Source organism: Parambassis ranga, chromosome 12, assembly GCF_900634625.1.
Source record: "Parambassis ranga chromosome 12, fParRan2.1, whole genome shotgun sequence".
NCBI lineage: Eukaryota > Metazoa > Chordata > Actinopteri > Ambassidae > Parambassis > Parambassis ranga.
Window position 1 is genome coordinate 6,728,225 of NC_041032.1, and position 15,733 is coordinate 6,743,957.

General features: G+C 41.3%; 1 protein-coding gene across 1 annotated transcript in view; it reads left to right on the forward strand.

Moving 5' to 3' along the window:
* The first annotated feature begins 251 nt into the window (after positions 1–251).
* trabd2a (TraB domain containing 2A) overlaps positions 252–15,733 on the forward strand; it is a 40,883-nt gene continuing 25,401 nt past the window's right edge. Inside the window, exons 1-2 of the mRNA XM_028417924.1 lie at positions 252–796; positions 1,670–2,230. Coding sequence (XP_028273725.1) covers positions 692–796; positions 1,670–2,230 — 666 coding nt within the window. The 5' untranslated portion in view covers positions 252–691. The remainder of the gene's footprint in view (positions 797–1,669; positions 2,231–15,733) is intronic.

The window sequence follows — 15,733 nt, forward strand, 5'->3', positions numbered from 1 at the left end:
TGCGAGGTGGGGGTGGTGGGGTAATGCAGGCAGCATAGGGGGTAGGTAGTCCTGTGGAGATGCCCTCACACACACGTCGAAGAGTGAGTGAGTGAGAGAGAGAGAGAGTGTGGGAGAGAGAGAGAGAGAGTTGTCAGGCAGACGGAGCAGCGCACACAGAAGTTTTTAAACTTTCCTTTGGAAATAATATCTCGTCGCTGCAGCCCCCCCCCCCCCCCCCACTCACACCGAGCAACAGAAACTTGGTGGTGCACAAGGCGCAGTCGTGACTTTTTTGGCTTCAGGTGCTGACGCGGCGTGGACCTGTTGCTTCAACGTGACTGGCACGTTTGGATCAATCTGCGCAGTTTTTTTTTTTTTTTTGTGGGGGTGAGGAAATCATCGTAATGCAGAGGACAAGGGGTGCAGAGAGTTCCCCTCTGGACGACAGAGAGAGGATGATGTGACCCTGCGTAAACTCCACTGACCACCTTTCAACAGACACACGTGAAACAGCAGCGCTCAAGTCAACATGACTCTGTCCGGCGGTCTGTCGGATACTTGTCAGCTCGTTTTACGCGACCACACGGAGCCGAAGCTGTGGAAATAAAAACTCTTGTCCATATGCTGTGTGGGGAATAGTTGTTGCAACACGTTTGGTTGGTGAGGCAAACACGCAGGCTTCCTACTGTGCAGTTTGGAGAGAGCTACGATGCGGGGAACTTTGGGCGCATTCATTCAGTCCTGCCTGATACTGCTGATCCGAGCAGACCAGTGGAGGCTGAAGGACTCGGCCAACTGCGAGTTAAACAGGAAAGTAAGTTATTATGACAACATACCCTCCTTATTTTTCCCTTTCAGACAACATCATCACTTTGTTTGTCCTAAAGTTTTGTACTTTCCTTTACTGACATGCAGCAAGTTATTGCAGAGCTTTCTCCTAACAACCTGCCAAAGGGAAACTTCTGATTGAGTTCCGTTTATGATGAATTTTATTCATTAATCCACTAATAGTGCAGCCTACAAAACACAATTAAATGTAGTCAGAACCTAAATAAATTAAATGTATAGTCACATATGTTGAAATGGCAGCATTACTGATGAATGACGTTTTGTGTATTGGCATCGTGTGACATGTCTATACACACATCCTGTACACACAGGTGTGTGTATTCACTAAAAACAACCCTCCATTTGTATTCTAGTTCAAAAATCAATAAGATTCCCCAAACTGCCTTTTATTGATGGTCTCTCAGTCTCTCATTGATTATGTTGATTCAACCTTTAAAGTCCAGCAGCAACAGGAACACTGCACATATTTTGGCCAACAGCCTGCATAGTGTGACATGTGTATTGTTTGTTTGGCACTTGGGTTCTAAGTGGCCTGTTAATAGTCATTATCAGTCTGTTAGCAGTCTGTCTAATAAACAGCCACAGGGCTGCTGGGTGTCAGACAGGCTGGATGTTGGTTGAAATGTGAAGTTAATGGCAGGGAACTTTCATATGTTTCTAATCTGCGTAGTCAATAAACGATCAGCCGGTCCCAGCTTCTCATATATGTTGTAAACTGGATTCCTTCCTGGCTTTTAGGACTGAATATTCAGACATTTCAGAACATTATCAGATCAGTTCTGAACATAACTGTTGGTTTTAGCTCTACTAATATTTTTGTCTATACTTTTGTCCCCAGCAAACTGACCTTAACTCCTTCCTGTGGACGATCAAACGCGACCCCCCGTCATACTTCTATGGTACAATCCACGTTCCCTACACACGCGTTTGGGATTACATTCCCGAAAATTCCAAGCAGGCCTTCCAGGAGAGCAACATTGTCTACTTTGAACTAGACCTGACAGACCCTTACACCATCTCTGCCCTCACCAGCTGCCAGCTGCTTCCTCAGGGGGAGAACCTGCAGGACGTCCTACCCAGAGACATTTACAGGAGGCTCAAAAGACACCTTGAGTACGTAAAACTCATGATGCCTTCTTGGATGACCCCGGATCAGAGAGGGAAGGGGCTGTACGCCGACTACCTCTTCAACGCCATCGCTGGGAACTGGGAGAGGAAGAGACCTGTCTGGGTGATGCTCATGGTGAACTCACTAACTGAGGCAGATATTAAGACAAGGGGGGTGCCGGTGCTGGACCTGTACCTGGCCCAGGAGGCGGAGAGGATGAGGAAGAGGACAGGTGCTGTGGAGAAGGTGGAGGAACAGTGCCATCCACTCAATGGGCTCAACTTCTCCCAGGTGAGTCTTTAATAATGGGAGCTCAGGCTTCATATGTCTGTTGCTGTAATTGTTTGGTTGCTGTCTGCCTCCAGTGGCCACAGGAGGAACTGCAGCTTTTGACACTTCATTGTTTAGCAGACTGGGCTTGGTTTAGTTGGTGGTTTAGGATGCAGAAGCATCTAATTTAGCTGTGAATGAAGGATTGGTTTGCTGTGTGTTAGAGCAGTTAAACCACCAGACAGAGTCAGGGGTGTTGTTTTAGGTGAGGTAAGCGTGGCGAATTGAGCATGATGGCGTGTTTGTCATTTGAGGTCGATGCACTGTAGAAAAGCAATTTCCTTAAAGTTGCTTTAATTAAAATACACACAAGCCCACGAAAGGTGTTTATGTGTGAAAGCTGAGAAATGATGTGCAGCAGCAGCAGCAGCTTCTCGTCTGCTTACACATGTCTTAATCACTTCAGAGGGTTAGCAGATTTTATAGTTTGGATAACGAGCGCTGTATCAGATTGGCAGCAGAATCGGAAGAGAATAAGATGTGTTGGTGTACCACTTCTTTGGCTGATGCCAAAATGATGTCTTGCCAACTTGGGTTTGACCTTGAGCCTTTTTAAAATCATTCTAATAAGTTTACTGTCCAACGTGCATGAAGCTTCCAAAAATACATCAGTTCAAGACACTAGGATGTGTAATACAAACAACAAAGTCCAGATGTATACTTTTTTTTTTTTTTTTTTTTTTTTTTTTTACAACAGAGGCCTATTTTCCTCATTTTCCCACAGCTTAGTGGAGAAAGGTGCGGTGTTAATAATCAGCTGTATAAACATTCAGCCGTTTGCTTCTCTACGTCCTTTGTTATTAAAGAAAAATGGATCCTAATGACTCGAGTCTGAAATCGCCAGAAAAAGAGGAACCTTGTTCCTCAGAGTTGCGCTCTTAAGTCTCCTTGTCCGCCCGCCCGCCCGCCTGCCTGTCTGTCTATGACCCTTTCAGCATTACAAACATGTCTCAAAGGCAGCAGTCACTATGAAATCATGTTACATATTATTGAGGAATTTCTGCTTAATGCTGGTCGGGAGTTAAAAGGATTACACCTGACCATTTACCCTAACACCCAGAAGCTTAAAGTGCTGTTTTTTTAAAGTAGTCCTCGCTGGCCCCTCAGACTGTATACACACACACACACACACCACCAACAGGACTTTTATTAGGATTATTTAGTGGACGATTGGGTGATGTAAATAATCACACAGCGCATATAATCAGTCAGATGTATAGAGTTTGTGTCACTTGTTTGCATATGTTGAGTAGAAATAACTTTCCACTGGCAGTGTTTACATCATGATAAACACACAGAGAGCGAGTTCTGGTTTTTGTTTCTATGATTAAATTCAGTTTGAACACCAATTATTGGAATTGCTTGACTTTGAAGTTGCAATATGGGTACTGAAGCATGAATAGACAAACACTATAATGGACGCTAATCCATCTGCTGTAATATAACTGGCTTGGAAAAGGAGCGTATACAAAAGTTGCATTCTGCAAACTCACCACTAGATGCTACTAAATTAGACACACAGGTCCTTTAACCGAATAGTTGAATAGTTGATCAGGGGAGTTATATTTGCTATTATGTGAGTGTAATGGTGAGATACGGTAAACTTATGGCATGGCAAAGTCATGTCCTCACATCACCGCAGCTTTGAATGAACGCAGTCCACAAAGCCTCCCGAAGGCCCAACAGTGAAATCTAGTGTCCTGAAAACAACCTCTATCCCTACACTGCTCTGAACCAGCACACCGCTTGGCACTCCATAGTTTCCGCACTCAGTTTCAATCTAATCAACAGCAGCTCGATGGACGCCTTTACCCTGCTGGCTTAAAGCAGCCCGCTTAACGCTGCAGTTTTTTTTCTTCCCCCTTCACAGTTTTGCCTTGCAGTTGAAAAGGGCAATTCCATTTAAAGCCTTTTAGCTCAACTCAACTGTAAGATGTCCAGATAGAGTGTGATGAGTGAGATACACGCTTGCTGAAACAATACTGCCGCCTCAGTCCTCCATTCTTGACTGAAAGAGATGTTTAATCAGGCTAACAAACAGAGAAGCACATTTATGGTTTGTAATAGGCTCTGTAATGTTTTCATTGGCCGTTTGTGTCTGGCGTGAAACAGAAATGAAAATATTTCACGTGCTGAGGCTGTGAAATGTTCTCTCCTCATGCATTTAAAGTAAAGTAGAATAAAGCCAGAATAACAATTATACAAATACAGATGCATTGTTTTAGTTGATGCGGACAACATCAACACAGATTCTTTACACAGCTGATTGGATGAATGCACCACTAGCTGGGCTGAGTCTGTTCACACTGGAAACACTCCAGATTTGGTCTCTTAGTTAAATAGAAGAGAGCTCTGCTAATAAAGAAAATGTTGGTATAAGTTAAATTCCTAGAAGAAGGTGTGCATTTTTGAGCGTGCCCTGTCAATATAAATTAAGTCCATTTAGCTCATTATTTTCAAACCACAATCAATTATACTTTCTTTTGTCACATGTCTAATCTGGCTAAGCATGACTGCTCTTATTCTCGCACGGTGCCCCTCGCCTTTTGAAGAGCAGGCTCAGCCTTGCCCATTACACGCACCAAAGTGGGCTTGTTGAGGACAACAATAGCAGCATGAAGGCCGGGCTTTCTCCATCAACTGTTGTTGGAAACCCACGGGACATTCCACACCTCAGTGGAGCAGACCTGCTAATGAAAGTGTTGTTTCTTTCCTCCCATCACTGGAAGTAATAGTGCATGGAGAGGTGATGAATGCAGGTCTCAGTGTGCATGTCTATGAGAACAGAGGAGGAATGTTTGAAGCCCATTTGGTTCATTCATGAGCAAGAGGACAAGGAGAGAGAGGAGATGGAGACTGAGATCAGTGGAAGAGAGGCCATTAAGGAAGGAAGGCGTGACTCCATCTCCATTAAAGGTATCATGACGCTACCTCTGTTTGACAACCTTGAAACTCCAGCTCTCTTTTTTGACTTGAAGTGACAGACTGCAGGGCGCTGGAGCAGCTGGATTTCCTAAAAGTATGCTTGACATGAACATACATTTGTCTCAATAGCAGCTATGATTTGGATCTAATTATCGCTTGTTAGATTTTTTTTTAAAAGAAACTCAAGTACAGTTTGAATCTGCAGATTTATGGCAAAATATCTTATATCATCATTCAGACCTGTGTGGTCATATACCAGCTGGCGCCTCACTCTATATCTCCAACCTCATTGGACGGAGCAGACGCTGTCACAAAGCGTGAGCATCTCAAAACTCCCACAGCCTATTAAAAAAATACACATTGCACTCAGCACAATGGCCATCCTTATTTTTTTCCAGCCCAGCATGGGCAGTGCTCTGGGCAAGCTGCCACTGATTTCCAGAGTTTGCCCACAAAGGAAAATATTTCTCAGTCCCCTTCTGTAATAAGATTAGACGGCAAAATGAGAATGATGATGAGGGTGGGCGGGTGTCTGAGCAGCTGTAATCACAATGAAAAAACATTAAAACAAAACATGCTAAGCTGCTTAGCTTAGCACAAACACAGGAAACAGTAGGATTTAGCTAGTGTGGCTGTATCAAAGGTAGCGAATTTAGCCATAGCAGCACATTTAGAATTACACGTATTTTATTTGTCATAAATACCCGCACTTCCTTAAATGACCACTTGGATGGAAAGTGGATTTCCATAGGCCTCCATGTTGAAATTCCCAATTTTACACCAAAAATAGTGTATGGGTGTAAATTTTTTATGTAACTCACCATTTAAAATTTATATAATTAAGATGCATAATTAGGGCGTGGCCACTTGACTGACAGGTGATCCGTCTGACACCTCTTTTACCTATTTTTGGATTAGTCAGAATTAAGGCGGAGTCAGTTACGGCAAAGCTGGCAACATCTGGACAGTGGTTTAAAATATATATTTTAAGTGCATTTAGATCATAAATGCAACTAATCTCACTATATTTTCCTGACAAAAAAAGCAAATCATAACTAAGTATTAAAAACTTTTCCAATATATATACGGAATTCTTTCTCTGCACATGGGTTCGTGTGTGTGAGAGAGGGAGAGAACATATGCTGGCATAATGACAGTATTACACAGTAATACAGGCAGCAAATCTGATTAGCTCTCATTTCTCCCACTGGAAAGAACTGCTGCTATCCACTCCACTGAGAGCAGAATAACCTGCTGTGATGAAACATATGTGCTGTATACTCATGTGGCTTCACATAAAAACAATGAGAAGAACACATCTCAACCTATGCTTAAATTTATTAAGCTCATTAAGGTACGGTTTAAGTGGAAGTTTAATGCTCTGCCAAGTAATTTTCTTGGCTTAAGGAATATTCATTTGTTATCTGGACACATGATGAATCATGTGCACATTTTTTAAAAAGCTGATGCACTGCTGCACCAAAGAAATGTCATCATAAGATATTAACAGAGCAGGAAAAGTACAGTGAGTGTAGTCAGATATTTCATACATCTCATGCATCTTGTGCAGCTGTGTGTTTATTCTCTGTTACAGTGTAGGAAGTGATTTGTGTTCTCTTGTGATTTTCAGCCCTAAATAGTTTATTATTTTTACTTCAGTCTACTTTGATCCTAAACTTTCCATGTTTGATTACAACATGAGGGCATATTTGTCTGGTGTGTATTTGTCCATATAATTGCTCGTTATATGTTTGTTATTGTTTGTGTGTGAATATTTCCATGTGTGTTGCTTCATGTTTGGGTAGGAATGAGGGTTCAGACGTGTGTGTGTGTGCGTGGGAGCATGTTTATGTGCATATACAGTTCTATGGTTGAATTTCCAACATGTCTTCACAGCTACCTTTGAGCCCCCCCACCCACGGGTTCATGTCACAATGAGGTGCTTGATTTCCTCCCCAGTGTTGACCAAACAGTCCCATATTAGATGTCTGGCATTTCCTCAGACATTATCTGTCCATCTGTCTGGATACATGACACCCGAGACAAAAGATGCAGAGTGCCTGTCACTTTTAAGACCCTTATTTAAAGGAAGTCATCAAAAAGAAATGCTACATCGGAATAAGTAGAGAGACTTCTGTTTGCTTTAACATTAATAATAACACAACCTTGATAGAACAATTTCATCATACGATCACATTTTTCATACAAGCCCAGCCGCTTACATAGTTTCGTTTTACACCTAAATTTGATTGAGAGCAGATCAAATGTTCGGTTAGATGGTGCCAAATGTGTCCCAAGGACAAAAAAGAAAGTATACAGTGTACAGTAACACACTCCTGTGGAGTGTGACTTGTGAAGACTGCTGCAGGCCTTTCCTGGTTGTGTAACACAAGCTTCTGCAGCTCAAATTGGGATTTAATAGTTTGTCTCTTTGACTTAACACAAGGTCATGAAAATATGTGCAGGCTCAGGAGCCTTGTAGGATCAACACCATGCTGCACTCGTACACATGTTGGGTATTTTAAAATAATAAACAACACTTATAGTCTGAAAGCTCAAAGCTTACATTAAAAAAAAGATTATTATGTTACACTATTTTAAACTAATACAAAAATATCAGTCATCTGACCATGAAATAAATCATGGACACTTTAATATTCCTACATTTAAAATGCTAAAGAGTCTCTTCAGAAGCAGATTTTCTGTGCTGCTTACATTCTTCTACACAATTAGGCAATAAAAAATACATACATGTAATTTGCCATCATTAGTATAATACTTAAAATAACATTTTGGTGATTCATTTCCAGATAATCTTCCATAATTTATCATAAAACTAACATTTTTTTATAGTGTATGTTGATTTATCTGCACATTTAATGAGTAGTATCACTGAATATTTTCTCAAAATATGTCTTTTACTGTACACTTCTCCATCAAGGAGTTTTTTTTCTTGTGTATACTAAATAAATGAGTTTTGATGCAAAACACAACACACTGTAACACTTTCGTTGGCAAAAGGGTTCAAGGTAACACTCAAGTTAAACACACTCCATTACAATTAATTAATCACCGTGTTGATCTCCTCCTAGGATTAATGTATAATAACTGGAATGAGACAAGTAAAAATAACTCTGAATGCACTTACAGATAAAATAACAGATATCTCTGCCACTGCTTATTTTAGCGGGCGGTTTTCCATCCGCTATGCCAACATCTGATTATGAAACCTTCAGCTGAGGGTAAACAGCTCGCAGAGAAACACTGCTGTGATGTCTCGCAGCGTACCTCCGCCCTCATTTAACTAAGAAAGGCTCAGCATCTACAAATGAACTTAACACGCACAGCCGCCTTCCCCATAATTAAAGCTAATGTAAGTTATACGTAAGAGTTGCAGGAGTCATTGCGATGCTAATTACAATTTGTTTGCTGCTAATCATCCCCTCTATTGTTGTGCAAGTTAAGATTATTTGAAGGCCAGGCCCCGGGGGCGACCAATCAGCAGCTGATTAGCAAATGACTGCTAAAATTAAAGAACACTTAACATTAGATTAAACTATTAGGGAAATTTATTTTACCTGCAATGTAAAGGTTTTACTGACAGCAGCTTTACTAGTAAAAATACTCTAGTTTTACATTTTACTACTACTACTTCTACAACAAAAAACTAATGATAATAATTTAACAGTAAATTCCTGTAAACAATAGCTGATGATGCATTTGCTTTTTTTAACCCTGTAAAGCAATTCAATAAGGAGAGACTCAAGTGACTGAATGAAAGAGAATTGGAATGCGTGATGGCTACATCCAAAAGGGGAAAGGAGTAGGAGGAGAGACCGCTAGAATCAGAAGTCCCCAGACCTGGTGGTGGTGGAAAAGGCTGGAGAGCAGGAGAGAGGAGGCCTTGAACTGGCGTGAATGTGGTGGTGCCTGAGGTGGAGGAGGGTTGCCGGAGTCGATCTGAAGGGCAGATGGAGAAGAGACGAAAGACTTTTAAATTGTCTGCTAAACTGTGATTGGGCAGGTGAGGGACGGACCAACAGCTGATTGGTGAGGGAGGCGCTCTTTATTAATCACCTGGCCAGAGTGGGAAGTTAAAGAGAGGGAGAGCAAGAGAGAAGGGTAAAGAAGGAGAGATCAGGGAGGCGGATAGAGAGATAATTGGTGAATGACGTGCTTTAAACGATGATAAAAAGCAGAGTCTTCCTTGTAGAACTTGCGCTAAGAGCTTCATTACTGTATATTAATTGTACATAAATAGAATATAATAGTGTATGGGTGCTGCAGCAACTGTAGCAAACAGCTTTTATTGCCAATGACATTCCAAATAATCCAAACTAAAGATGAAGAGCATTCAAAAGGCCAAGAAAATGACAGATGAAGATGCTTTTTAAGATGGGAGTTTAGTTTGCATATGAACATTAAACTTGTGCTGTTTGACTTGACATCTCATAAATCGCGCCTGGTATGCTCATGCTGTCTGCATACCGGCCAGGTCTTGTGGCTGGCCTGGATTAAATCCAGCTCCTCCACTGCTTCTAGAAGTGAGCCAAATCCGGCTGGACTTCGGCCGAGCAGCACAAGGCCGAAGCTGTCCGCAAGCTCCCAACGCAGACGATTAATGGTCCCCGCTTCCTCACAGAGTGTCACCTGGAGCTCCTGTCAAGCTGACACATGAATTTTTCACCTATTTGCTTTGAAGTAACCTTGCTGCTGCACAGAAAGTTGATTTAAAGTGCGTCAGTTTTTCCTCCTTTGCCTGTAATCAGTAGAAATGTTCAACAAATTAACAAAGGAGCTATAAAGGTGATTTCACAGTAATAATGTAGAGATGATGATAAAAATAAACCCATAAAGAGCTGAACTCCGGTCAGGACCACGTAGCTATATTTGAGCTAACATGACCATAAATCCACTTGTGTCTTTCTGGCTCCGGTCCACATTTTTGTGGCTTTTTAGTGGAATTTCACAGGTGAGCACCACACAGGAGGGTTTTGTGAGACTGTGCAGTTCTTGCACAGACGTTCAGGCCTGACTTTTAGACTCAGATAGGCAAATGTCCTCACATGTCACAGGAGTGTAACGAAGAGTCACCTTGAGAAGAATTTCTTCCAGCTGGGTGAGGATTTTGAAGCTACGCTGAGAAGTTGCTTTGGACGGTCATGTCATTGCTCACCAGAACTGAACTGAGGAGGATCAGGTGCTGTTTAGCAGCCACTTCAGGTTCTTTCTCAGCCCTACATTAACCGTAAAACCTTAAAATAATGGAGCAAAAATACAAGAAAACATGGAATAAGTTGTTGTATGTTGCAGTGCAAATGTGCAGGTGTTCAAAACACTCCCAGATTCTTGGACTTTGACATTGTCCTCATATGTATAAAAAACTATTTTACCTCTTTTTCTTCAATGCAGAACAACTTATGATGGAACATTTCAATCAATTAAATAAAAATATATTTAAAACACTTATAGATTCTAACATCTAAGCTGTTGGTTAAAATGGACGGGAACCTTGTTTTAGCTTTTTTGTACTTAACTACAAGCATGATGCCATCTATGACAGCAGCTGATTTTAGTCTCACATAGCCTTAGATGTAGATGCAAGATAAGATAGATTTTTTTTTGAGCGGAACACTCCTTTTGATTAATAGTTGTTGCTTCTTGGATGACTGACAGATTTTGGTCTGAACACAACTGGAAATGTGATGGTCTGCTGCTCTGACCTGTTTTGAAGGAGAGAAAGGGAGAGCTGTTGTATAAACCTGTGGTGTGTGTGTGTGTGTGAGATGCATATCTGTCAGACCATCTCTCAGTCATATGTTTAAATTATTATGTTTTAAATCCATGTTGTTATAAAGAAAATAGCAAACACAAATTTTATGTGCTATGAATGAACATACATATATAGACCGTACAGAAGTCAATGTAACATGCACTTAACGTCATATACAATAAACACGTGTATCAGATCTCTTCCACTACACTGAGTCACTTCCTCTCTGTGGATGAAGGTTTTCAGGGTTATTTCTACACAAACACTGTGTGAGTTTTGGGTTAGTGCGCTGCTTGTGGTAGCTGACATCATAAAACCTGTGTGAGCTTAACAGCACCACCACTGTTTGGTCTCTCAGCTCATTTCACCGCCCTCTTTGAGGCTGTGTTTTTTTACACGGAGGGCTTCTTCACAAAGGGTTTTACAGGCTTGGTGTTAGTTTTATAGGTTTTGGACATTCTGGATATGCTAACTTTTGTAGCATTGCTAACTGCTTGTCTTTAGGAATAGCAACTTTAAAACTGCTTGACAAAGTTTAATAATTTATATGTTTTAAAAATGATAGTTTTGTTGCAAAAATATCAAAAATTGCAGGTTTTTTTTACTTCTTTCATATTTCTTTGATTACTAACTTGTTTCTGCATCATCAAAACTTATAAACAGTACCACTTTTAATTCCTAAAATACCTTCCATCATAGAATTGTGATCTAATCTTGGATGTGATTGTAAACCACCCTCTTTTCAGTGGTAACCTCTTATGACAGGATCGTGTTTGGGTTTACCATCCAGAGTCAAAGCAAAGGGACACTTCTCTGAAAACTGAGCACCCAACACATTTACGGTGTTTGGATGCTTTTCATATTTTGTTGACTGTTTGTAAGGCTGTGGTTGTGAGGCCGTGGCTTGCGGCTCAGCCTCAAACCTTCTCTCTTTCCACTTTTCTTTATCATTTTCTTTTTTTCTCTCTCTTAAACTGTCTCAACGATCTGTTTATCTTTTCCCGTCTTTTTGTCTCCTTTGCTGATCACTCTGTCAGCACTATAAACAGACATATTTCTTAGATGGTTTGGATGCTCTGCCCTGTTTTCCATTACACAGACTCTTTCTGTATATATATATGTGTGTGTGTGTGTGATGGCGTTAAAAGTGTGTGTGTTTCTGTTTAGAACAACAGAATTGATGCAAGCTGTCTGAAAGTGTTTACATGCATATTAATATGAACATGAGAGGCCGTGTGCTGATATCTGTGTGTGTGTGTGTGTGTGTGTGTGTGTGCGCGTGTGTGTGTGCGGCCTTTTCAGTTTGGTTTGCCAGCGATGCTTTGGCTCCAAGTCCAGTGGTTTTTCAAGAGAATTGCAGATACTGGTAAATAGCTGTGTGTGGGTTTGTGATTCCTGCTATGTCTTTCTGATTTGTGTACAGTCAGGAGTTGGAGGTTTATTTCTGGAGCTGCTGTCTGCTGCTTCTGTTGTCCAGTGCTGAGGACATGCTCTCTTCACCAGACTTGGCCCTCTCTCAGGGCTCTCTCAATCTGTATTATTTATTTAGAATATATTTTTATAGAAACGGAATATATTGTGGGCTGGATAGTGGTGCAGTGGTTAGCAATGTACAGCAACCTGTCCGTGGTGTACAATGCCTCTCAGCCGTTGAGAGCTGGAAGAGTCACCGGACCTCCATGACCCTGTACGGATAGCTTTCACTGGACTTTGAAGAGTATACAGCCTCACAATGTGGACTTTTGTTGACTAAATCATAATTTTCATCATGAAATATTGTTGCAGATTATTTATCATTTCTGACAAAACAATGTTGGAATGAAAACCTGCTGTTAACATGCGCATGAGGCGTAATTGTTCAATCATGAATAATTCAATAATTTCTTTTGGATACTGTCCAAAAGTTTACAGCAGAAGAGCCATTAGTGATGGAGCCTGCCAGCACAGTTGAAATGATGAGTTCAGTATTTGAACTGGTTGATATTTACACATACATTGAACATGACTGATGTGTTGATGCTGAAAGAATTGCTTTCAGATGACTGTCAGTGTCTGTGTGAAAGCAGAAAACCTTGATCTCATTTACTCCTCGTTCCCTGTTTTCCTGATAACAAACACACACTCAATGTAAGTTCTCAGATGGTCAGTGTGCGTCCGCACTAAGCGATCACAGCTGTAACGGTGTGTATGTCGGCATGAGGCCGATCTGCTGTGTTGTTCTTGACTCGTGCTGTCCTGTATTAACGACGTCCTTTCAGTCAACAGACAGTCGTTGAGATTAATGTCTGTTTTCCTTGTGGCTCGCTGTGTTTTCAAGATCGTTGTGTTGTTTCTTAAAGCGTATTGATGGAGCGAGTGGCTGGACAGCCGCTGTGTGGGCCTGTTTTGTCTGCGCATGTACGTGTGTGTGTGTGTGTGTGTGAGAGAGAGAGAGAGAGAGAGAGAGAGAGAGAGAGAGAGAAAGGAGCAGTGACAGACAGAAAGACAGAAGCAGGGAAAACAACTGTGGTTTTCTGTGGTTGCCAACTCTCACAAACTCTTCTCACACTCAGAGTGTGTGATGACAGGTGCCTACAGATGTGTGTGAAAGTGTGTGTTTATAACACATCGACGATGATGAGAGAACCGCCTGTATTGATGTAATTATCACATCAAATTATGTAAAATATAGAAAAAGATGTCTGGAAAACCACCAAATCTTTCTCTTACTTTTATTGATGATTGATCAATAGTCAAATCCTAATCAATGACAATGAATGGGCCTTTGTCACACAGTTTTCCCCTCACGATACATGTGTGTGTTTTTATGTGCGTTGGGTGTCGCGTACAAGCGTGTTCAGGGTGGTGTAATGAAGCACGATAGAGTGGGGGGTTTCAAATTGACATTTCAATCACCACAATTCCTGTTCCACACACACACACACACACACACACACACACACATGAACCTCCAGCCATTTGGTTTGAGGCTGATTCCCTGTGACAGCCTAAATATTTGGCTGCGTCCGGGCACCAAGGTAAATGCACCCCGCAAGAATGTTTTTACAGGGCGAGGGAGAGAGGAGGGAGAGAGCCGGGGTTTTGGACAGAGATAAAGAGAGAGTGGGGGAGACACAGTGAACACACAGAAAGAAAGAGAAGGGGAACTGTATTCACAGTTTCACATTAATGTGGGCTGGACGCTGCTTTCACAACAGTCGCTGTGATCTGTGTCTTTCTAATGCATTCAAAAATCACAAATCAATAATAAATCTGATTAACTCTCTGTAAGGCAGAAGGCCCCCAAGACTGTAAATCAGATGTTGATTTAACAGTTTGGTTTTTCCAATGTGTATTAAAACTATAAAATTTGAGTCTTTTTAAAAAAAAGAAAAGTAATGGTTGAAAAATAATGGCTTACGTTAGGGCAGCTTACTTGGTGATCAACGGTAAAACATATATACAGTATATATATAATTTATTTCTGCTGTTAATTTGGCCATTTCTTGGAGGTCTATAGGGATTGACTGTTGATGCCAACCTCAAGTGGCCACTTGAGGAACTGCAGGTTTCTTTTGGCATTTTTGCGCTACCTTCATTGAATTTAACCCAAACCATGATCTTTATTTGCTTAAAACGTGGCACACAATGTAAATTAAAGAAAGCAATGTGTGTAAAGATGATGGTTTAAACCTCAAATGAATGAATGTCTTCATACATAAAGAAAAAGAACTCTCAGCTGTCAGTCTCTGAGGTAGGGTTGTTTATGTCAGTTTTCATTGATCGAACTGTCCAAGATCAGAAGGAATAGGATTTATCAATATACTAAGGTTAGATGGATTTTCCTTTCTAAAAGATGAGGGGAAAGTCCTGAAGAGTTCTCTCCTGTGCTCCTCTGGCTTCTCTTCCTTCACTCTCCTCTTTCCCTCCTGTGAAGGAGATCTCGGCCCCGTGTTTCCTTCCTTTTGTATTATGTTGGAAAATTAATAAACCTATCTTCAAAGGGCAGAGGCTGCAGTAATCCACGATGATGAAGCATTTAAACACACACACATATACACGGACAGACGCATACATGTACATACAAAGACCTAATCTTGTACAGGTGTATACACACTTACATGCACGAAAGCACACAGACGCAGCGAGGAGGTCATTAGTGACCCGAGGAATGCAGGGGTCAAATCCTAAAAGACCTGGCTGATAGAGGGGATGTGTAGGATCAAAGGAGAGAGGGAGAAAGGGAGGGAGAGATGGATGGAAGGAGAGCGAGGGAGGGAGTATACAGGATCAAAGGGGGGAGTGGAAGGGAGGGATGAAATGATGAGAGGATGAATGTATGAGTGAGAGTGAAGGCAAAAAAAGGGAGGATAGAAAGAGAAAATGTGAGCAGGAAGGAGAGGAGGAGGAGGGAGGTAGATGAGGAAGGTTAGAAGGATGAAGTGCAGAAACAACACGGATAACTCAAACTGACAGGTGTGTGTGTGTATCTGCGTTTAAATGGTAGGTCGTCAGCCAGAAAGTGAAAGCTTGAGCAGTGGTGAAAGATTTATGTTCTCTGTGTGTTAGTGAATACCTGCTGAAGAAAGCAGCCATTTTTTTCTGCAGCCACAATTACACATCAAATACTGAAGACATTAAGTCCTTACAAATGTAAAAAATACTATATTTGACTATTTTCCATTACAATACTTGGAGATATGGAAAACAGTGATCTGTGTGTGTGTGTGTGTGTGTGTGTGTGTGTGTGTAAACTGCTGACCAACAAGCATCTAGATGTCATTGAG